The sequence below is a fragment of the Chelonia mydas genome, chromosome 1 (genome assembly GCF_015237465.2).
Source record: "Chelonia mydas isolate rCheMyd1 chromosome 1, rCheMyd1.pri.v2, whole genome shotgun sequence".
Classification (NCBI taxonomy): Eukaryota; Metazoa; Chordata; order Testudines; family Cheloniidae; genus Chelonia; species Chelonia mydas.
Window position 1 is genome coordinate 98,788,802 of NC_057849.1, and position 24,259 is coordinate 98,813,060.

The following is a 24,259-nucleotide window of genomic DNA, read 5'->3' on the forward strand; positions in this document are numbered from 1 at the left end:
ACTGAAGACTTTTAAAGAGGATTTTGTTTTATTATTGGGCATAAATGAACCAGGTATGAACATTTTGTATGTATTTAAAAAAAAATCTGACCTGGGTGCTTTTAAAACGAATTGCCTTGAAAGCTTTAAAAATATTGAATTTCATTTTAATGTTAATAAGTCAACCCCTTAAGCTTCAGACGCACTTAGCAGCTGGTGGTTTCCAGACATTACTGCCTTCCATTCAAATCTTTTAATATATGTCACAGAATAGTATAAATATTAGCAAATTTGGATGGAATTTTCAGATTTAACCCATGCCATGATCATATAAACATTTTTCTTTTTACAGTATCATGATGGAAATATATTTTGTGGGTGAAGGGATGTGAAATTTAACTACTGAATGAGATAGAAACTTTGGCTGTTACAAGTGAACCTGTGCTGAAAGTACCTTGGGAGAATCATTTTACTTCCCCTGGCTTCCCTCTCACCCACACTCCATTACACTTTTCCTTTCCTTGCCCCCCTCGCCCCCCCCCCCCCACTCCATGTTGTGGATACAGACTAACACGGTTACCCCCTGATACTTTCCTTTCCATAGTATGAGTCAGCTGATGCAATATAGATGGTGACAACAAAAGAACTTTGCTAATTAATAGTATCTTGCAAACTGTTTTTGATCATGGAAACCATTATTTGAATTTATGCATTTCAGACCACAGTTCAAAACCCTAACAAGTTACATTAAAGCATCTGTCTTGAGGCTAAAAACTGCAAAACTGAAGTTGATGTGAATTTTGCCTGAATAAGGACTGCAAGATTTAGTTCTTAAAGAAGTTCTGTAAGATTCATTCTGAATCTGAATCTTGTCCAAACAATAGAGAATCAACTCCCCCTGCTGACAGCATCTGGAAAAACATGACACATAAACAACTGAGGACAGAAACAAGCTGGCAATGGACAAGCTTTAATGATCTGATTTATGATCCATTATTGATTGTAAACTTCTAAATTCTACCATTTAAATTCCTTGAACTGCAGAAAATCATTTTGAGATTCTGGGAGTGCTTCCTGTCAGCTGATTGCTTGCTGCTTTGAGTTTCTCAGTATAATAATGATGAGGTAGAATTTACATTCCACTTATGGTATTAATTTTACATTCCTCTGACTGAAAAGGGTCAGAAGGTTGTAAAATCAAACATTAAATGAATCAGAGGAGACAGTAGTGCAATATATGACTGCCCTAAGGACATAGTGCAATGGCTGATGGGATTAATGTTAGGTCTCATTTCCTGCTTTTACAGGATGCAGATGAAGCTGTCAGAATTGCAAGGGAAATTGGTAAGTTCTTAAATTAGCTATGGTGGGATTTGTGTGCCTCTCAGCAGACATGGTTGACTAAATTGAATGTGTAATAAGTAATCCCTATAGAACAAATAATGTTTTAATGGTTTTTAAGTTCCCCATTGCCTTAATGCCCTATCTCTTAAATCATCACATTTTAGCTTTACAAACTGAGCTTTAAAGACTGAGTACATGAATGAGTTGCAGACAGGATACAAGACACAGTGATCACTGGTTAATTTAAAAAGGAATTTATTTTAAAGTATTCATGAAATTAAATATGATATCCTTTTTGCATAAGGTGTTAGGCATGGTACATTTCTGTTTATAGGGAGGCTGACAGAATGATGCTTATGCTCTTCATTCTTCATCATTATTTGAACCACAGCTGGCATGAATACAGTCTGGGTCACCAACTTTTCTGCTATACCACGCTAAAATCAAATCACCATGCTACTTCTAAATACATTATAGAATGGGAAAAAGCAAACAAAAACCTACCTGGGACTCTTATTTTAGCTAAGGCCAAGTGTAATGTGTGATAGATACCTTCGGTCCTCATTTAGGAAAGCTTCTTATTCAGGAAAATATCTATGCATGTGCTTGCTGAAGTGCTTTCCTGAATTCGGTCCTAGTACTGTAAAGCCGTGGTTTCCAACCTATGGTCCGGGGATCCCGGGGGGTCCGCAGACTGTGCCTAAGATTTCTAAAGCGGTCTGTACCACCATTTGTGCAATTTTTTAGGGGTCTGCAAATGAGAAAAGGTTGAAAACCACTGCTGTAAAGTGTTTTGTGGAGGCGACAGCCTGGATGGGCTCTCTGATTACGGTTGTTTTATGAGTCTAAGGATTTGTCGCTTAAAGAGGGTTTCTTGGCTGTTTTTTGTTTTTGTTTTTTTTTAACAGTGTAGCTACTCCAACATGAACCCCTACTATGGATGCATGTACTTCACCAGTGCAAAAGGTGACTAGTGTTGTCACACCTTAGACTGGTTTAAAACTGGGATAATTTGTGGGGCTGAAAAACACTTTTATATCAGTACCGTGCATTCCCACTGAGAATTTTCACTGATGCAGCTATATTGCACTAGTTTAAGTGCACCAAAATCTCAGGTGTAGACAAGTTGTAAATTAGGATGGCAAAATTTAATTCAGCATTTTTTTGGCTAGCTTTTATGTCACTGTTGTGAGATCAGGTGATTCATAGATTCATAGATATTAAGGTCAGAAGGAACCATTATGATCATCTAGTCTGACCTCCTGCACAATGCAGGCCACAGAATCTCACCCACCCACTCCTGCAATAAACCTCTCACCTATGTCTGAGCTATTGAAGTCCTCAAATTGTGGTTTAATGACTTCAAGGTGCAGAGAATCCTCCAGCAAGTGACCCATGCCACATGCTGCAGAGGAAGGTGAAAACCCCCCAGGGCCTCTTCCAATCTGCCCTGGAGGAAAATTTCTTCCTGACCCCAAATATGGCGATCAGCTAAACCCTGAGCATGTGGGCAAGATTCACCAGCCAGGTACCCAGGAAAGAATTCTCTGTAGTAACTCAGGACCCACCCCATCTAATATCCCATCACAGGCCATTGGGCTTATTTACCATGAATTGTTAAAGATCAATTAATTGCCAAAATCATGTTATCCCATCATACCATCTCCTCCATAAACTTATCGAGTTTAATCTTGAAGCCAGATAGTCTTTTGCCCCCACTGCTTCCCTTGGAAGGCTGTTCCAGAACTTCACTGCTCTGATGGTTAGAAACCTTCATCTAATTTCAAGTCTAAAGACTTATCACTCACTGTCATTCAAGCAGAAATGAAAAGAAGACAAGGTTGCTAGCCATGGTAAAATTGTAGTAGGACAAGTTGTTAAATAAAATTGCTGTTTTATAGCATGGAATCCTTTTAAAAAAATAAATTAAATACATGTTTTCACCTTCATTTGTATATTTTGACTTGCAGTTTTTGTGGGATTTGTAACCACTGATCTAAAAGGCTATCTACAAGTGTTTTTGTAAATTAGCTGAGTATTTTGAGTGACACAAATCGCAAGGGGCAGCGGTGCATTCCACATGACTTGTAAAACTTATTCTCACTTATTTTTCATTTTCGGCCCCCTGATGTCCTCCTGACCTGTTCCTTTTTCTGATATGATTGTCCCAATAGGCTGATGGTATTACTTCAACCTGTTAACCTTGATGGGCATTGGAGACAGTTATAGGGAGTTATGCAGGTAGCATTTTTTTTCTTTTTGTCTCTGGGTAGTTTTAAAAATTATGTTTAAAAAGTTTGCCGAATCATGCTGTATATTGAAAGAAAAAAAGCCACTTTTCATGTTTCCTCCACCAGCTCAAATAGTTGGACTTCACTGAGGTTTCTAAGGTGATGTATAGTTCTCAGCACGGTTAAGTGGGGTGCATCATATCAGAGTGTGAGCTAGTGATCTGTGTTATTAGGGGACCTAAAACGAGAAAACAGGATACAACCGGAATCTTGAATTTGTGTAATGCACCTGTACCCTTTTGCTGTTTGGGGCACCTGGAATTTATTTACAATATTTTCAGGTTACCTTTAACTGTGTTCATCCAAACAGTCTTGCTTTTCTAAGAATGTCTTTGAGATAGTTATTGTAAAGAAAAAATTGTTCTGATGTCAGTTTGAATGCATAATCAATGATTTTAGCATTCCAAGTAATGCCCTCTGCTGATTTCACTTCCTGCTCCTCAATGGTGCATTCTGACTGGCTGTTCATTAGCAATACTGGCTGTGTAGCATGCATCATCAATGTTGTGTGTGGTACTGCCTGTAACTGTCTAAGACAAGTTATCATTATAAATATAGCTTAAAGGAAAGAAAAATACATTTTGTTGTCCAATTATAAGTGAGCTGAATTTGTTTCTTTCCTCCCTTTAATTGGTGTAGTGTTCTCTTTGTTTCCTTCACCCTGCCATTCATACCCTACTCCCCCAAAATTAGGATATGTTCTATGTCATATCTTCTTTCCTCTTATTGTTTGCGTGTTCTCTCTCCCCATACTTTTCTCTGTGAGCTTTGCTTCTCCCATTGTCCTTTCTGCAATATATAATCTCACTAGCTCTACTCCTTTACCATTTTTACAGTATTTTTAATTCTCCTCTCCCATCACTTCTGATGGGTTGTCAGTCTTCCTTTTCCCTTCTTTTTTTGTCGTTGTGGTCCATTCTTGCTTTCCTCTTCTCTCTGCTCCTACTGCTCCATTCTGAAGAGTTCTGTTCTGTGTGATGTACAGGCAGTGATGTGAAACCAGCAGGGATTTTCTTTTTTTTGGGTAGTCTCCTGGCTGTTCCATCTATTCAGGCTGTAAGTCGCAAATTGAAACTTACTAGAGTCCTGATCTCTGAAGCATGATCAGGATCTAGAAAGTTTCACTTGGTATCTTGCCATGCTAGTGAGAAAAAAAAACAAGAACCAAAGCCAATATAAAACAAAGTAGCTGGAAAACATGCTATTGTCATGTTTCAGTTCACTTATAGCTGGCTGATGTTTAATGTTGCTTAAAATAGATACTGAAAACAGACTCTGGTATTGCTGGACAGATACAGTTTATGGTCCAGAGGCTACTACTTTATAAAAATAATTTAATAAAATAATACCTGATGATAAGGTGTGCTGGCAATGACAAAAACTGGGAAGTAACAGCAATAGGGAACCATCGCAAGCCCTTGCTGACCCCTTTTGATACTCAAATACTGAATATGCTTAACTGTGTAAAGAGAGAACAGACCAACTTAATGATGACAATATTGCTTATTTTATACAGCATCAAAAGTCTACCAGACTCTGTTTAAATTAGGCAAAAAGGCTTGTATATTTCCAAGACCCAGACAGGTGTACAATCTCGTGAATTCTAAAGCACAAGGAAAAGCACCAAACTTTGCACCAAGAGTTGGGTAAACTCATGAATCCAAATTTAGGCACAGGAAGGTAAATTGGTGCTTAATCTGTGGGAAAGAGAAGAAGACCGAACCCTGCTCAAATAATTTACCCCTTCCTGGGAGATTAATCTAATCCTTGCTGCCAGAACATACTACCGTAAATGCTATTAGCTTTGAGTTTTGAGTTTAGCAACAATAAAAAATCCAGCCAATCTTTAATCCATGTGCATATATTCAGTTATTGAGACTGTAGCCAATGTCTGAGAGGTGCAGGCCATCAATGCAAAATTGACTAGGACAATGATAATTAATGCCCTCAGCATCTTTCCCCCAGCAGATACACAAAACCTCCTAAACCCAGCCAAGGGATCCTCATCTTCTATATAGCAGGACTGGCAGGCCTCTCAGGTTTGCCAAATAACAAAAGGGCCCCCTGGGACATCAGCTCTGTCCTTGACCCAAGGCCAGTATGATCATTCTTAAGGCCATATGTAGACACACACATGAAAGTTCTCTGGTTTTTCAGAAAAGCTAAACACCCAACAAATTCTGTTAAAGTGGAAGGCAGCTAGTGTGCTTAGCATCTTTGAAAGCAGGCTATTTTTTTGTTTTTTTTTGCTTATGTATTTAGGAAACTAATCTTAAACACACAATTTTGAAAATGTTGGCCCTATTTTATTCTATATTATTTTTAATGTTTGCTGTCTTTTCACCTGAATCATTTCTAATTTAAATTTCAAGGGCCACATGTCTAGGGAATGGTTGATGCGTTCCCATAAAATAGGACTCAACCTCTGCTCAAAATTCACATATAGATTTTCTTGAAATTTGAAAAAGGTTGGATGCCCTTTTCTCCCCATCATTTTTTCATTTTTTGCCATCCTTATTTCAGCATACTTCTCAAATACTGCTTTTGAACCCTGTTGTAACAGTAGGGAATAGGCAGTTCTCTATCTGGCCAAACTGTGAGAAAATATTTCAATGGGAGACCTGTTTGAATCATGTTCTAACACAGAAGTCAAACCTGGGTCTATTATCTGGGTTTGTCAATGCTGTTCTGTTTGGTCTATGACTTAAATTGTTTTCAATACTAGCTGAGAGAGGATAGGGAGAAACCATTGCTGCGTTTTGTCATTTTTCCAAATGCAGACAAAGCCGAAGTGTGATAACTATCTAATAAAAATGCTCTCTCGGAAGGCATAAAAAGAGTTGACTGCAGAAATTTTCTCCCTTACCATGGAAAGTTGTATGTGTATACTGAAACTCTTTCTTTATAAAATGTGTGCTGGTTTTTTTACACATACTGGGACTATGTATAGTCTTGATTTGCCACCTTATGTACATGTACAGCTAATATGAAATCAATACGCATAAAATTACCAAAAAGCAGCAGTAAAGTGCTGCAAAACTCAACGGGTCATGCCAATAACAAGCCTCCTGTACATTTTTTGTTGAGTAACCCAGTTTAGCCAACTTGGTTGAGAAATGTGATCTATGTGTTTTATAATATATAAACAGTGTACCTTATTTCCCCCCAGAAGTGAATGTCAGCAAAATTATAATTATTTTTATAATGACTGTATGAGTAAAATCAATGAGACATTCAACTGAATAATATAATGTGTTATACCAGGCTGAAATGATTAGCGTTATTGGTAAGAAGATGAACTTTTCCAAGCTTCAAGTGGTATTACTATGGAGCACATAACATGAATTTTTATTTTTAATATTAGATTGGAACATCATAATTGTACTGGATTAGACCCATGCTCCATCTTGTCCAATATGCCGTCTCTGACCGTGGTCAGCACCAGATGTTTCAGAGAATGGAGTAAGAAATCCACAGTAGGCAGATGTAGGGTAATCTGCTCCCCACAATAGGGCTCATCTAATCTCTAATAGTTAGATATTAGCTAAAGGCCTGAAGTATAAGGTTTTAAAATGAGGTTTTATATTCCTTCCAATACCCTTTTTTAGACTTAACAATGATAACTCTGGTGGATATTCTTTTCAGCTATAAAAATGTCTAATCCCTTTTTGAATCTTGCTGAATTTTTGGCCTCACTGATGTTCTGTGGCAAGGAGTTCCACAGTTAAATTATACTTTCGGAAAGTATTTTCTTTTATCCATTTTGAATTTGCCACCTCAGTTTAATTGAATGTCCTATTTATTTTGTTTTATGAGGCAGGAAAGTTCAGAAACTTCCAATCTGCCTTCCCTAGACCCTTCATTAATTTGTATGGTTTTATCATCCCCACTTTTATTCACCTCCTTTCAAAGGAAGAAAACTCAAGTCTTCCCAATTTCTCTTTATGTGTAAGTTTTTTTCAAGTACAGTTATTTTTACCGGCCTTCCCTTGAATCCCTTTGAAATTAAATAGACGTGAACTGTTTGAAAAGTGAGGGGTAAAACTATTCACAATTCATAGAACTAAATAAGTAAACAGTAAAAACTACAGTGAAATTTGTTAACGTGGTTGATTTGGACATCCCTATTTTGACTTGTATCCAAATATTCACTATCATCCCCAAATCTCTTAAATAGTGAACTTTCCAAATCAGTCATGCATAGAAACAAATCTTCATTTTGCAAGGACAGATCATGGTTTTAATGCCAAGACAAGTCAGCAGGGTTAGAGTTTGCTCTAATTAGCATCCTCATAAACTATACCTGCAGCCCTATGACACACACATGGTTGTGGATTTTTTCCTATCTTTGAAAATATCAAACTATCTTAGAAGCTATTCCAATCTGATCCTTAACTACCAAATGTCCCACAGATTAGTGTGAGAGAGAGGCAGATTAATCAATGCAATTAAGAAATGACCTCTGGAAAGTAATTGTAATCCCAAATAGTTATGCTACATGTACTAATTTCTTTCTCTCTCTTTCTTTTTAACATTCAGAAAACTTTTACAGCCAAATTGAAAAATTCATAATAAGTTAACCTTACTCTGGGAGTAAAATACTACTTAGTCTGAGCAGGGGTGTCAGATTTTGTTTTTTAATTTAATATTTGTAGCACATCAGTTTTGGGAAATTACTTCTGTTACCTTCTATTGGTATATAATTGTTAGTATTTTTTATTCTATTTATTGTTCTAATGTGAGTGCAGCACGGCTCTTTTGTGATGTCAAAGAAAAGTACTGCACTATTGGCCAAGGCCTTTGAATACATAAGTTGCTGGCCATTTTGACCAATAGCATAGAAACACCTCCTGTCTATTTCTGCTAGTAAAGTATGTATGTTTTATCTTCATCAGTGAAAATACTTACACTGGACCCTTGCTAGAACATGGGGTTCGGGATCCATGTGCGGTACTGCATTATAGCGGGGGCAGCGTTACCATGGATCCCAATTTAAATATTTAAATTTGGGATCCATCGCTGCAACCGCACTATATGCGAATCCGCGCTCGAGCGATGCACGCTCTAGCAAGGGTCCGCTGTATTTCAGCATAAGAAAGGTAACAAAATTTGTTAGAAGAGTGAAGTTAACTTAGAAATGACAAACATACCTTTTCTCATAAACCACTTTGCCACTCGGGGACTCTTTTCACTCAGTATTTTGGGGGTAATAAATGAAATAGAGAAAACCACTTTCTCATGGCATCACAAATGTACTGTATTGACAATATAGTCTCAAAAAGGAAAAAAAAATCTCTTCTCTCACCAAACAAACCTTTTTTAATAAACCAGTTGTTGTCTGCTACATTATTGGACATGTGGTCAGTTGTCATGTTCATATGAGCAACTGATCAAAGTTTGAAATTCTGTCTAATTGTTCCCCACTGTTAGGCTACCCTGTCATGATCAAGGCCTCAGCAGGTGGTGGTGGGAAAGGCATGAGAATCGCTTGGAGTGATGAACAGACCAGGTGAGATGCCGTCCAAAAAACTAGCCTTGATGAATACTGCAGTTACGAAAGTTCCATTAAACCACTGTGAACTGACAATTAAACAGATACCAAATGTGAAATGGAGAAATTGGATAGTTTCTGCTTTTATCCTGTTTGTAGAAAGTGTGCACGATACACGGGTGGTTTCTTTATTTTTTAATGTATATTTTTTTCTGTACAAATCTGCCTTTGCAAGCATTACAAAGAGTTTACAACTTACTGGAATAAGAAAAAAATTGTCTTCCAACCGCCTTTCTACTGTGGCTAGATTTATTTTATAAATCTATGTTGCAAATAATATTTATATTGTACATCTTTGAATTTATTGTTATATGAATTGTCAGTGTATTAAGTAAGGTAAACTGTTATGCCCCGGTCTTGCAAACATTTATTCATGTAATTAGTCCTCTTAAATTCAATGGGACTGACTACTAATGTACGGAAACACGTTTGTGAGTGTTTTCAGGATCTGGGCCGTAACTAATATTTTAGCACAAAATCATGTAATTAATTAATCTCCAGTAAACTGGTGCTTGTGTGTGTGAAGGAGAGAGAGAGAAAGTATATTCAACACACAAAAAAAGTTTTCAGTTTTTTATAATAGGTCTTCCCACAAAATACTGAGCCTTTTATAGCACTTTTGAGTTCACTGAAGATATTTCAGAATGCACTTTTCTGTGACCTAATAATCAGGAGATCAGTTGCAACTTATCATATTAGAGATGTCACAGAATGATGCATTTTGGGTGCACTAGGAATTGTCTTCAGTGCACTAGAAATTGTCAGAAGACTTTTTCAGTGAGAAAAATGATCTAAGTTTAGGTACATTTTTTTCATGATTTATTTCTAAATTGAATGCTGCCCACACGAGGGCTAGGAAAATCCAACACACATGTCCGGGTTCCCTCCCCACTCTGAACTCTGGGGTACCGATGTGGGGACCCGCATGAAAGACCCTGTAAGCTTATTTCTACCAGCTTAGGTTAAAAACTTCCCCAAGGCACAAATTCTTCCTTGTCCTTGGACGGTATCGCTGCCACCACCAAGTGAGTTAGATAAAGATATAGGAAAAGGAACACTTGGAGTTCCTGTTTCCCCAAAATATCCCTGCAAGCCCTTCACCCCCTTTCCTGGGGAGGCTTGAGAGTAACCAAGGTGAGCACAGCTGAGACCCTTGGGTTTTTAGGACACTAAAAACCCAATCAGATTCTTAAAAACAGAACTTTGTTATAAAGAAAAAAGTAATAGAAGCACCTCTGTAAAATCAGGATGGAAGGTAATTTTACAGGGTAATAAGATTTAAAGGATTCCCCTCTCGGCAAAACTTCAAAGTTACAAAATACAGGAATAAACCTCCCTCTTAGCATAGGGAAAATTCACAAGCTAAACCAAAAGATAACCTAACGCATTTCTTTGCTATTACTTACAATTTGTAATCTTAGATGCTTATTTCAGATATGGCTTTAGGAGATGTATTTTTCCTGCCCTGGTCCCTCTCTGTCCTGGAGAGAACACAAAAAGAGCACAAACAAAAACCTTCTCCCACAGATTTAAAAGTACGCCTCTACGCCGATATAGCGTGATCCAATATAACGCAGGTTCGCATACAACGCGGGAAAGCAGGGTCTGGGAGGCAGGAGCTGTGGGGGGGCACTTTTGGGGGCCCTGCAGGCCCAGAGTGTCCTGGGTGATTAGTGGGGGGCTGGGAGCAGCCTGCTCCACTTCCCTCATCCCAGCCCCAGCCGTATCGCTTGGGGTAGGGGGCTTGGGGGAAGGGATTCTCCTCCCCCCCCCCACCCCGCACTCACTGGCAGCGGCGGAAGTGCAGCAGCCTGGCCCCAGCCCGCTCCATTCCACCAGCTCCCAGCCGTGGCGCTCCGCTTCTCGCCGCCGGTGAGTGCGGGGGGCGTCCTTTCCTCAACCTCCCTGCACTCACCGGCAATGGGAAGCTGAGCAGAGCAGCTGGGGCCACATTGCTCCGCTTCCTGCCGCTGCTGGTGAGTGCCTGTCTGGGGGCAGGGGTGTGAATAGGGGTCGGGGCAGTCAGGGAACAGGGGGGTTGGGTAGGGGGTGGATCTTGGGGGTGACAAAGGATGGGGGGGATCTCTGGAGGAGGGGCGGTCAGGGGACAAGGAGCAGGGGGGCCAAAGCAAGTTCGATAGAATGCGGTTTCACATATAACGCAGTAAGATTTTTTGGCTCCCGCGGACCGTGTTATATTGGGATAGAGGTGTATCTTCTTCCCTTATTGGTCCTTTTGGTCAGGTGCCAACCAGGTTATTTGAGCTTAACCCTTTACAGGTAAAGGAAGGATTTTATGCTACCCGTAGCTGTATGTTTATGACAAACATACATCTGTAATTAACTCAGTTTAATTTTACTCGATAAGTTCATCTTTAATGAACTACTGTGCCATGTGTTAAAAAATTGAACGAAGTATCGGTTCTAAAAGCTGGAAGAAAATAAGCAAAATGAATAGCCAATTTAAATAAATTTTACATATAAAGAAAACAATCTTATTTGTATTCTTCACTTCCTGAAGCTTCTTTATGTTCTAATCTAAATAGGAAATGAAGTATAGCATCTTAGAATGAGGATCTAGGATAACACACTTCATACTTACAAGGATGCTTTGCTCCTATTGCTTTAGAAATCAGAATTACTCCCTTCATCTTGTACAGTCAACAAGTACTTCTGTTGTACTAAATCAAAAGGTATTCACTTCTGTTTTTGTTCAGATATTGTCAAAAGAAATTTCACAAAATGAGTAACTTAAAAAAAAAATGAAATGCAGTACTAAACCATGATTGTTAAGTGGTTTTAAAGCAGTACAGATAAGAAGTGGGGTAGTCAGAAAGCTCTTTGATGCAGATGAGTGATGTCAACAGAATCCAATTAGGCATGTGATTTTTGTTTATCTTAATGACACTGCTTTATGACCAACAGCTAGTGATACTTGCCTTGTTTATGGAAAAACCACTGGAATACCATTCAGTGTTTGTTACTGTGTACTGGGACTCTGTCTCCCAGATGGTCATTTTGCTACTTGTTACATTTATCCTGTCTTTGCAAAGTTTCCTTACCCCACAAAAAGTGTAAAAAATGGTAGGAAAAAGAACATAGTCACTAAGGGAAAAAAAAGTGATTTGCAGATGAACTATTTTTGCACTACCCATCTAATCAAGAAGAAATCCTCATTTTACAATTTGCAACTAGGCAGCAGTGAAGCCTAAATTTTAACTAAAGTTGGCTAAATATTTTGCTGTCTGTTACAGAAAGGTAAACTGAGATTAAGAGTGAGGGGAAAATATTTAGAATAGGAACACTGATTTGGAGAAGTAGAAATATTAATAGAACAACACTTCCATCTAATTTTTAACAGTCAACATTGATGACGTGTAACATTGAAAGGGTGTGAAAGATTTTTCTACACACTCATTATATTGTCTAAGAAATATAGTAAAGTATTTTTCCATTTTGTGTAGCAACAAGAGAATAATTTCTGGGTCTAATCACATGAAGCCTATTGACGTTGAAATTTGAAGTGGGTGGCTCCAGCAAAAAGGACAGCATTTTGCTTTTCTCACCTTGAGCTTCTTGTTCTGAATGCAGCCCAGGTTGGTAGTGACAAACAATTGCCATCTGATTAGTTGCTGGTATCCTGTGGGATGAATTTGTGGTCTCAATCCAGTTTCAATTTTTAAAAAGATGCTAATTTCTAATGTTGGCATTCTCAGCAGAGAGGCCAAAGACTGAATGAACATGAAGACTGAACTACCTTCTCAACTATAGAGACAGTACCCCTAGAACAGTTTTGTAATATGTTGGTAGACCAGCAAACTTATATTGCTTTTGCCCTGTGGATCTAGTTCTGAGTGCTGTGAACATGACACGTTCCATAAATTCTAAATTAATTTTAAGTAACTTTGCTTAAAAAACACTTACTGGATTTTCAGAATATAGACTATTTGATGCACAGTTTGTAATCTATTTTCAAAACAGGGGATGCGCAATATTTTGTTTAAAGAATTAAGATTAAAGACCATGGATTATGATTCCCAGAATTACAGAAATTGAACATAGAAAAGACCTATTTGAACTACTTCACTCCTTGCTATTGGAAGATTATTCCCTTGTTGCATAATTACTAGTGCTTCATCCTGTGTACTTTTTGAAGGTCTTAAGTGATGAGACTTTCAGCATATCCCTTGGGCTTTTATTATTCAGTCCTACAGATCTCACTCTTAAGAAAATTTAGGCAGAAAATTTTTCATTCTTAATTTTATCCCATTATTCCTAGTTATACCTCATTCTACCACCCTTAATTCTTTTCTCTCATTAGTATTTATACTCTCCATACTTTTGGAAAGTTATCAAGTCTCCTATTAATCTCTGCTTTACTGATCATCTTATCTTCATATGTCATCCCGTGAGCTCTCTCACCATTTTAATTGCTTTCTTCTGAACTCTCGCTAAGCTATGAATATCTTTGTGGTAATGGAGGCGTTTAGAATGACAAATTGTAGCAGAGCTGTATGGAGTGACTATTACCTCTTTGCATCGTGATGAACTTCTCTGCATAAACAGTCGAAAATTACATTGGACTTATTTCCTGTTGCAAACTCATGATACGTTGTAGACTCATGCTGTGATTCCTCTACTTTGCTGTCTGCTGTTACCTCAAGGTCTCTGTCAGCTTTACTGACTTCCATGGACAAAATGTATCTCTCATTCAATTTCCCACTTTGGGTGTATGTTTGGAACAGACTGCTAGGTAGTTCTTATCTCTTGGCAACCTTTGTAGTGGTATACATGAATTTTTTGCAGTTAGGGAGCAAACCCTGGAAGTCCAAGGTCTCTGGTCTTCCTTCATCCCCAAGAATGATTTCTCCACATCAACCTTTTGGAGCTTTTGTTCTCCAGTCCTAGGCCCCTCTTCATCAGCACTAGGCACTTGCAAGATGTGGCAAGCAGCGGGCTGTGGCCTACATGCATATAGACCACTATTCTCCAACCCAGAAAATCTTGTACTGATAGCATAGAGATTGAGCTGTGGAGGTATGTAGCTGAAGGCTTCTCCAAGGTGGTTACAAATTGCATGCATCTCTCAGCAGGATGCAGCCATCCTTTCTCACCCTTGCTTGGATTGGAATTATGCTCCCCTCACCATTGGAATTGGTGTTCTGAAAGAGGTTGGACATGCAGTCTTGTTCCCTCCAGCATGTTGTCTCTCCCTTTCCCTCGGACTCAAGCTGGTTTCAAGAAAAGTCTCAGTCAATGCTCTTTCTGGTCATATGTTAGCCATCTTAGCTCTTTGTGTGAGCGCTACCTTTTATGGGACCACAATTTCTCTATCTTTATACCAGGCAACATTTCTGCAGTGGGATTTATCCTTAGTTTTCCAGGAGATTACAGAACCCTATTCAGACTTTTGGATGACAGATCCATGAAACTGTGAATACATTAGATAGATAGAAACTGCTTTTTCAAGTTATTTTCAGCTGTAGTTATGACAGTCTTTAGAATGGGAGATTATGCTCAGTGATTTTTTTCTTATTGTCAGTTTAACAACTGCCCCAAGTACATTCCTGAGATGAGTTTGAAATTTCATGATGGTGAGCCTATTGTTTACCTAAGTTGTGTCCCAATCTTGTTGTAGTAAAGGCAATGTCGCGCTCTCCTTAGATCTCTGAAATCTTACATAACTCATACTCAGTTTTGGAAAAGTTTACAGTTTATCTGTTTCGAAGATTGTAACAAGAAGGTCACTAAGACCACAGTGTCTAGGTGAATTAAACATTGTATCCCATTAGCCTTCAACTATGTCAGAAGGCTATATTCAGTATTGTTAAATGCTATTCTCTAAGAGGCATGGCAATCTTGTGAGCTTTCAGTGCAGAAGCATCTGCTTCTGAAAATTGAGATGCCCTCCTAGTCATCTCCTCAACTCCTCATTACCAGTTAAATCTGTCTTTGCGGCTGATATCTATTAGGTGCTTCAAGTGCCTTTGGAAGGTAAGCCCACCTTTCTGGTTTACTGTTCACAACATTGGTTGTTTTCAATTGCTGCTGTCCAGCAGTATGGGAGAAGAAGGACATATAAGAGAAAATTATTAGTCAGTAATTCTATTTGTCATAGTCTTTTCTTCTCCCACCTCTCCTCGAAGAGCATCACTTGGAGTTTTGTCTCTGATCTTATCTATTACTCTGCTCTGGAAGTCTCACTGTAAAAGAAGAGAATAGGTTGGTGCTTGTATACCTGCCTTGATAGACAGATCTTTTGTCTCCTTTCTTGGGTAAGCGAAGTCATAAAGCTGTCTGTGATTGTTGTTGTTGGGTAGTTTGGTAGAAAATGGGACTATGGCAGACAAAGTTATTGGTGACTTCCTGTGCTGCATTCACTACATCCTCTAATTTTGTAATTCTGTTTTTTTTTTTTTTAAAAAAAAAATCAGATTACATTCAGGTAAGAAAATTAACACAACACTGATTCACCAAAGAGATTTTTTTCATGCTGTAATCAAGGACGTTATAAATAGATTGGATATGAGTTATTTGATAGAATATTAAAAGTGAATAGAGAGAGCTCACTGAATTTGTGAAATTCCATTTTATGGGGTGGGGGGGGGGGTGGAGAGGAGGAATCAAATCCCCAGGTATTTAATTTGTGATTCTAGGATTTTGACTGTGTCTTTTTATAAACAAGAAGTCAGCCATTTATATAGTAAAAGTGTTGTGACTATAGACAACAGTTTTCTCAAATCATTTAAAAGAAATTTTGACTCAAGCTAAAGTATTGTGTTTGTTTTGTTTTGTTTAGTTTTTGTTTACTTTAAAACTAATTATTTGTAAGGTATTTATATTTTGATTAACATTAAGCATTGCACTTAACAGTCACAGTTTTAAAGGGATTCTGTTGTATTGGTGATACTCAAACAGCTGTTTTTAGAGCTAGGTTTCACAAGAACGCAGAACTGGACAAAAAGTGTCTATGCAATGCCAGCACCGGAATTTTATTTTTTCCCCCATTAACTGGTATTTGGTTGGCCCCAGTATCGGATATTGTAATGTCACATTATGTCCCAAGTCTCCTACTTACCCTATATCGGGGTGGGCAAACTTTTTGGCCTGAGGGCCACATCCGGGTTCCGAAACTGTATGAAGGGCCAGGTAGGGAAGGTTGTGCCTCCCCAAACAGCCTGGCCCCTGCCCCCTATCCGCCCCCTCCCACTTCCCGCCCCCTGACTGCCCCCCTCAGAATCCCTGACCCATCCAACCCCTCCTGCTCCTTGTTCTCTGACCCCAACACCCCTTGCTCCATGTCCCCTGCCCCACCCCCATCCAACGCCCCCCACCCCCTGACAGGCCCCCTGGGACTCCCACGCCTATCCAACCCCCCTGTTCCCATCCCCCTCCCACCTCCCCCCGGACCTCCGCCCCAACTGTCCCCTGCTTCCTGTCTCCTGACTGCCCCCCAGATCCCCCTGCCCCATATCCAACCCCACCGCCCCCTTACCATGCCGCTCAGAGCACCAGGACTGGCAGCTGCACCACCTGGCCGGAGCCAGCCACGCCGCCGCACAGACTAGAGCACCAGGGCAGGCTGGTGGCTCTTGCAGCTGCCCTTTCTGGCAGGAGCTCACAGCCCCATCACCCAGAGCGCTGATGGCACACCGAACTGAGGCTGCGGGGGAGAGGGGACAGCAGGGGAGGGACTGGGGGCTAACCTCCCTTGCCGGGAGCTCAAGGGCCGGGCAGGATGGGTCCCGAGGGCCGGATGTGGCCCATGGGCTGCAGTTCACCCACCTCTGCCCTATATGTTTCTGCCCAAAGAAGGTGGTTTTTGTAATTGTAGTGAGGCTGAGCTTTGTGGGCATGCGGTGCTCCCAGATCATTCCATTTGAATTCAGCCAACAGCAAGAAAACTTGTTGTGGGTTCTGTTTTTATTGAATGCATATTTTTTGCCAAGAAGTGTAGACTAGGTGGAAAAAAAGACATTAAAGAAGCCCTACATACAGCATACCTGGAGAACCTGTCTCTCACACAGCTCAATCAGAATTGGAGGAGTGCAGAGGCCACCTTTTCACCACTCTATCCTGAGCTGACAGTGTGCTCCGCAGCCATGGCAAGGATCTAAGACAGTATTTCCTAATGCTTTGGGTCCCTAGGCCACTGCTTCAGTACTGATTCAAAGGGAAGCGTGAAGCTTGAAATACATATCTTTGTAGGGCTTACATCCAGACATTATCTCTCTGCCTAGCCTGTGTAATCTGACTTGGTCTTGTATTCCCCTTTAAAATGAATGAAATTCATTCTTTTATTAATATTCTTCATTCTATTTATGGACACAAACATAGGCTTAGAAAACACAAGTGTGTAAATAAGGTCAAAATACCTAATTAAGACAATCGTGTATTTTTAGGTTTTACAGACGTATAGATGAGGTAATTAGGCATATTGATTTTTTTTTTTTAAACAAGCATTGCAGTCTGGATTTTTAATTAGCACATGCTTCAGTGAAGCAAAAATAAAGTAGTCAATCAATTGTGCATAATGCTGTCTGATATAATGTTTACAAAAGCAAATCCATTGATTTAATACTTAAAATTGTTCAGAATTTGTTTTGATAAATATAGATGTATCGGTGTGTGTGTGTGTCTATATTTTGCACCATTTTTGTTTAACTTTTTTAGTCAGATCAGCTAGAGTGGTGTCTACTTCTATACAAGTGGTATAACTTTGTTGTACAGGACATGAATACGCTGACGTTCATCTTCCTTTTGAATAAATACATTTAATGTTTTGAGGTTAAAAAATAAAACTGGCCAAAGGGAACAACTGAGTGCTAAACAAATTCCAATCTCTTTAAATTATAAAACAACCATTATCTAAATGTGTGTGTTTAAGAGGATGATAGAGGTACCTTTTAAATATAATACTCAAAAAAGGGCCACATTCATCCATCCTACAAAAACCTGTCAGGGAGGCTTTGTTTAGGACACTGAACTGGGTTTGGGAGAGAAGAAATTCACAGCTACCTCCAACTAATAGGCAAGTGACGAGGACTGCATCACAGCTCTTCCATGGCTACTGTTCCAGTCTATAGGCTAAAACTGTGACTGCTACCACTCTGCACCTCCTATGTGTGGTGTTAGGATGACTGCATTCCTGCAGGTAAAGATACAGTGGTTCTCCCCTCACCTTCCCGGTGAAGTGGCCTGTCTCTGCGGCCAGCACAGAACCTCTTTCTGCTGCGTGAAGGGGTTGTAGAGTCCACCATGCAGCCTTTTGGGCCCTATTCACCATGTGTAAACTTTACCCAGTGGAAATTGTACTTAAATTTGTATTTCACTAGTCATGTCCCACAGTAGTAACTGCTCTATCAGGAAAAGTGAAACCAACAGGTTCAGTATCTCAGTAATCAAAAAAAAAATGAAAAATTAAATTGTTATATAGGAGTAAGTAAATAAAGGCAGGAGGGAAAGTCATACTAAGGGGCTTGGTGCATGCAAAGTAAGGTTGAGTTCTCCCATACATTAGGAAAAAAACTTATGAATATGGCTAAGTATTGCGTTTTTAAAAAAACTGTGCATTTAGTAATGTGAGGAACAGCTGAATTTACATAGTACAGCATCCAAGATTTGTCCTTTCATTTAATTTTTGTATAACTAACCTTTGGCTCTGCCGTCGTTGAGTTATTCAGAGGCTGCAATTCTTAAAAATTAATGGTGGACCCATCCAAGATGTAAATTTTGTATTACATAATTGTTTTTGGAATTCTACCATTTTTTTTCTCATGGAAAATATGTAACTTGTGCAAAGTTGTCCAATTGTCTTAAAAATGCTCAAACATTTAAACTCTTCAGAGTTCCCTTTGTTCTTTGAGGGGGAAATTAATGAATTTTTACTTTCCTTCTGCCTATCCAAGAAAGCTCTTATTTTTGCATTCTGTTTAAAAAAATGAATGTACACTTAGAGAATCTTATCTTTTTGGTAATATGTACATTAACTGATGGTAGCCTGATTTAAGTGAATACCAAAACTCCCACTAACTTAAGTGGAAACTGAATCAGGCCGTAAAAGGATTAATTTTCTTTATTGTCAGCCTGGCTTTTTTGTGTGTTTTTTTTGTTTGTTTGTTTTTTTTAAAGGGAAGGCTTTAGATTTTCATCTCAAGAAGCTGCTTCAAGTTTTGGTGATGATCGACTATTGATAGAAAAGTTTATTGATAATCCTCGCCACATAGAAATCCAGGTTTGTACTTTTTCCATTTGAAATAAAATTTGAAATGATCAAACCCTTGAGATGATCAAACATACACTATAATGGTAAGCATGGTCAGATTTATTATGGCTTTGAAGACATTAATGTGGATATCAAACTGTAGTTGGTTACTCAGAGATAGTGACTTGGATTCAGCTGTCCTCTCAAGCTTTTTTCAGAGTAGATTCTGGAGGTGGAAAGTCTTGCCACCTCTTTTCTCCCACTGCATCATCCCTTCTGCTAGAGAGTCCAGGTGTGTCCATCACAACCCAAAAAGTGGGTGGTGCAGGCTAATGAGGAAGGCGTTTGTGACTATGGTGGCTATGTGACGTGCAGATCTAGCATATCCCTTGAGCTGCTTCCTGCAGCAGGATTCCTACAGAGTATCCATCACAACTTAAAACTTCCCTGATCTGGCAGAAACCCTGAGTGAGGCTATTTGATGCAGTTCTACTTGTTCTAATTCATAGGAGCGGGCTTTGCTATATTTTACCCCTCTTTCCATTAGCATGGATTAATCTAGCCCAGTGTCATCACTCATATACTTCAGATAACAAAATAACATTTTCGCTCCTACTTCCCTCTGTTTTGCTGGAAAATGGGAGAAATGGTATCCATGCATCTGTCTGAACCTCAAAGATCTACCTGCCCCCAAATTTTCTCCTTGTTTTTCACCTCCACTTCCCCACTATTGAAGCATTCTTCAACCTAAGGTGGTCTAGAGCCAACTTCTTCCAGAGTACATTTAACATTTTCTTATTTGTCCAGAGAGGATTGCTTAATTCCTTCAGATACATTGGACATAACACAGGAAAATCAAATGAAGGTCATCAATGGGTTTTGATGATGCATATCATTTGAACTACATGCTTGTAGTTGCTGTGAAGTCAGTTGAACCACTTAAGGTGTGTGTAGTGTAGCCTTGTGGTTCACAATATACAGTTGCTTTTTACTTGGATAGCTTAGTTACAAAAGAAGATTAATTTTGATCTTGGGCCAGACCCCCAGTTGGTATAATTTGACATAGCTCCACTGAAGCAAATGGAACTACTCCAAACACCCTTTGTGTTACAAGCAGCTCTTTTCAGGCTTGAAGATAAATTTTGTTCATGCCAGAGACATTAGTCCTCTTACAAGAATTCACCAAATCTGAAAATTTAAAACAAACTTCTGTTTTGAAAATAAATAAATTTAAAGATGTCTTAATTAATGGAAAAAAATCTCTTCTAATGCTCATGCATTAGAAGAATAATATAGCAAAATATTACAAAATTTTGCAAGACAATTTCCTTTGGACTTTTAGCCAAGAACAAGAAATTTGCAGCCCAAAATACTTCTTTCAAATAAGAGATAAATGATTAAAAATAGAGTTTGAGCAGAAGTGCCATCTCAGCTACATCATCACTATTCAAAATTGTGCTTAAATTTTAGTATTATGTACATTAAATACTTTTTGAATCTTTGCCTTTAGTGGGCGTACAATATACGGTGCTTGATTCATATTATGTAACCAATATTTGAGTCATATTTACATTGAAGTCAAAGTAAAAAATTATACCATTATTAGACTTATCAATTGCACACAATTTGGGGAACTTTTAAATAATTTATTTAAAATCTTTTTTTAGAAAAATGACCTTTAGGTTTTCTAGAGGGAATTTCTTTACATTTTAACGCGTTTTTCAATAAAAGACAAGTATAGTGGTTGTTCTAACAATGTTGGTTTGTATTGCATCCTATTTCATATGGAAGCAGAAATGTATCCATATAAAACTATGCCCTAAAACTTTCCCTCAGATCTTGTAAGGGGGGAAAAGTATTTATTATATCATGCTTATGTTTGGATTTAGTCATAAAATGTGCCTCAAGCTAAATAATTATTGTGGATTTATTATTTCAAAATGCAAAATACTGGGCATAGAATACGTTATTTAAACAGTCAAGTCAGAGTTTTGCATACAACTCTAACAAACCTGAAAGGGATTCTGAGGTTTCTTAAGACTCTAGGTAAAGTGATGTGAATAAAGATTTTCAAATGTATTTATAACTAATTACAAATCAACTCCTACTTCTTAATGTGAGTTTTTTGCCTGTCAGAATTTTGAAAAAACAAAGTTCTGAAGCCCAAGCAAGTGCTATTAGAGTGAACAATTTACTTGACATCTTTCTTTTGTGTGTGTGTGTGTGTGTGTGTGTGTGTGTGCATCAATGAGTATCATATAAATTAAAACCAGATCTATTGATACCCAACAAGACTATACTCAGGCATACAAACTTTGGTAAAAAGTTTTGCCTGTTTAATATTTTGAATGTATTCTTTTCCATCTTATCTATGGAACTTAATTGTGGATGCAACCCTGAATGAATCTCTTCTGACAAGAAATCTATAATGTGTGTGTCGGTTTCCTTAACGGAAGTTTCATTTGTTTTTCCAGTCCAAAATACAAATTCCTTATAATTTGTCATATGATTTTTTTCACTGAGACCTTGAGATACTTTGACAGCAGTTCAATAATTTAATATAAAAAATCCTGCTGATTGTGTGGACTGGTAAGTAAGAGAAAAAACCAATTAACCCCTTTAACACTGCTAAATATGTCCACTCTTTTACCCAACATGCTTAGCATGACCTGATTTTTGTTTTTTGCTTAAAATTTGCTTAAACGCAGACTTGATATCGCATCAGAAAAATGAGCAAATATTGAATCTACTAAGGATGAAGGTTAAGCCCAAAACTATATTCTGGCTTTTGAGTGACCAGGGACTGGTGCAATCTGAGCCAGTAAGTTTCACAGAACACATTAGAGTTCAAACAAATAGTGCTTTTGGCCCAAATTTTCAACAGTGACTATTGGTTTTTGGGTCCCTCAGTTTTTTGGGGGGCTCCACCTTAAATATCTTAAAAGGGCCTGATTTTTCATAAGGTGTTGAACATCCAGCATCTGAAAATCTGGGCCTTTTGATAGGACTCAAATTTGACACCCGAAACTACTATTCACTTTTGAAACTGTAGGCTACTATTCTTCCTTTGTGACACCAAATACCATCTCTTTGGTCTCTGGAAAGATACCAACATTAAAAAATGTTAGCTATTAAATATGTTTTATAAACATAAAAGATCAATATTAAATAGTATCAAAGAGGCTCCTCACATGTTTAAAATTAAGCACGTGCATGTGTGGTTGTAGGCTTGGGATCTTAAAGTAATCTGTTCCTCAACACGGGTAATGTTGGCAGTCAAATTATTTTTTATAAAAATTTTAAAAAATGATAAATCTTCTCCCTATTTCTCTTCCACCTCATCAAACAAGTAAGCAAAACCACCCAAAGGAGTCAGTGGCAAAATTTCCTTCCATTTCAGTCGATACAGAGTTGGATCAAAAGTACTATAAAATACACAGTGAGACTAGCACCTGAAGTGGGGATGGTAGGCTATTTAAGAAGTCTAAAAATGGATTCAGAAATTAAGTTGATTTTTAAGACCCCCCAATTCAGGAAAACTCTGAAAGTCAATGGGATTTAGTATATGCTTAAAGTTAAATGTGCGCTCAAATGCTTTCTTATATTGGTACTTAATTTTGCAGTCCACCTTTATTCACTTCTTATTAAATAAACCTGCCTGCCTGACGTTTTTTGCTTTACCTTTCAAAAATGTTCGAATATTTCACATTTTAGAACAATGCAATACTATAAATTAAATAACATTGAATATCAAACAAGATACCATTGATTTTTATAATTTATAAATTTGAAATAAGAATAATGGATCATATTATCCTTGTAATGCATTATAATACACCTTTACAACAATCCAGTATATCATTTTAGCTATATATTCTAATCAAGTTTAGGAGATTGACCTTGACTCATTCAGACTGCTAAACATACAAATATTTTGAGAACAGATGCCAAATATTTATTAATTTAGCAGTAGCTTTTAAACAAGATTTTTTTTTAACATTCTTGCTCAGCTCCAAAACCTTGCGAACTTAAAAATGTAAGGGTTTCCTGTGCTGAGGAGTAAAACAAACACTTGTAAAACATAAGAAAAGGCTGAAACAATTAACAGGAAAAAAGAGTCCAAATAGACTTCATGGCTTGAACTGATTTTTGTAATCTTGTTCTCCTTGAATATCTGACATGAAGGATCTCAGTTTAAAGTAAAAGTAAACTGAATGTCTGATTGCAAGGTATTTGGTTAAATACCAAATGCTGCAACTGGAAATGGCATTTGGCTGAATTCAAATAGGAGAGAGTGCAATAAATGTTGTTTTATTATTTAGTGTAAGAAGTGTCAGTAATAAATACCACTAATTAGTTAATCTTGCAACTTCACAAAACTGACCATTTTCTTTAGTAATTTTTTTAATATCTTGCTTTTATCACCACTAATTCGGAAAAAATACTGTAGATGGAACATGTATTTTTAATTAGAGGTAGATGGGAATTTCAGTTCACCCCAGTAGTAATTCCCACTTTCTGTAAATGCATTTTGGCAATGAAACCTCTTCTGAAAATAATTATCATATATAATAATTATTTTATTAAACAATTATTTTTGTTTTGTTTCTAAAAATAATATGGATAATGTTCTCTAGATAAATACCCAACTCTGGATATTCCTTTGCTTACACCGTTTAGCTAGATAGTTAAAAGCAAGGTCTTAAGCCTATATGTTAAGTACTCATATCTGCTTCTTATAAGCCAAATTTGTTGATCGTGGCAAAATAATAGTTTTAAGAAGCAGATTGCAAACGTGAGTAATGATACAAGCAGTTTCCCTAGAGACTATAGGTATCTCAGAACTGGGGAAAGGAGTGGGAGGAGTGAAGTGGGTTTCCTAACTAAGAA

General features: G+C 38.0%; 1 protein-coding gene across 9 annotated transcripts in view; it reads left to right on the forward strand.

The window, feature by feature from the left end:
• Positions 1-24,259, forward strand: part of PCCA (propionyl-CoA carboxylase subunit alpha) — a 391,797-nt gene that overhangs the window by 120,805 nt on the left and 246,733 nt on the right. For 8 of the 9 annotated variants that reach the window (XM_037896419.2, XM_043535149.1, XM_037896417.2 and 5 more), the window contains 3 exons: positions 1,287-1,323; positions 9,045-9,123; positions 19,297-19,399. In XM_037896419.2, coding sequence (XP_037752347.1) covers positions 1,287-1,323; positions 9,045-9,123; positions 19,297-19,399 — 219 coding nt within the window. Of the gene's footprint in view, positions 1-1,286; positions 1,324-9,044; positions 9,124-11,738; positions 11,859-19,296; positions 19,400-24,259 lie in introns of those variants that run through there. The other variant, XM_043535170.1, reaches the window with a different exon arrangement.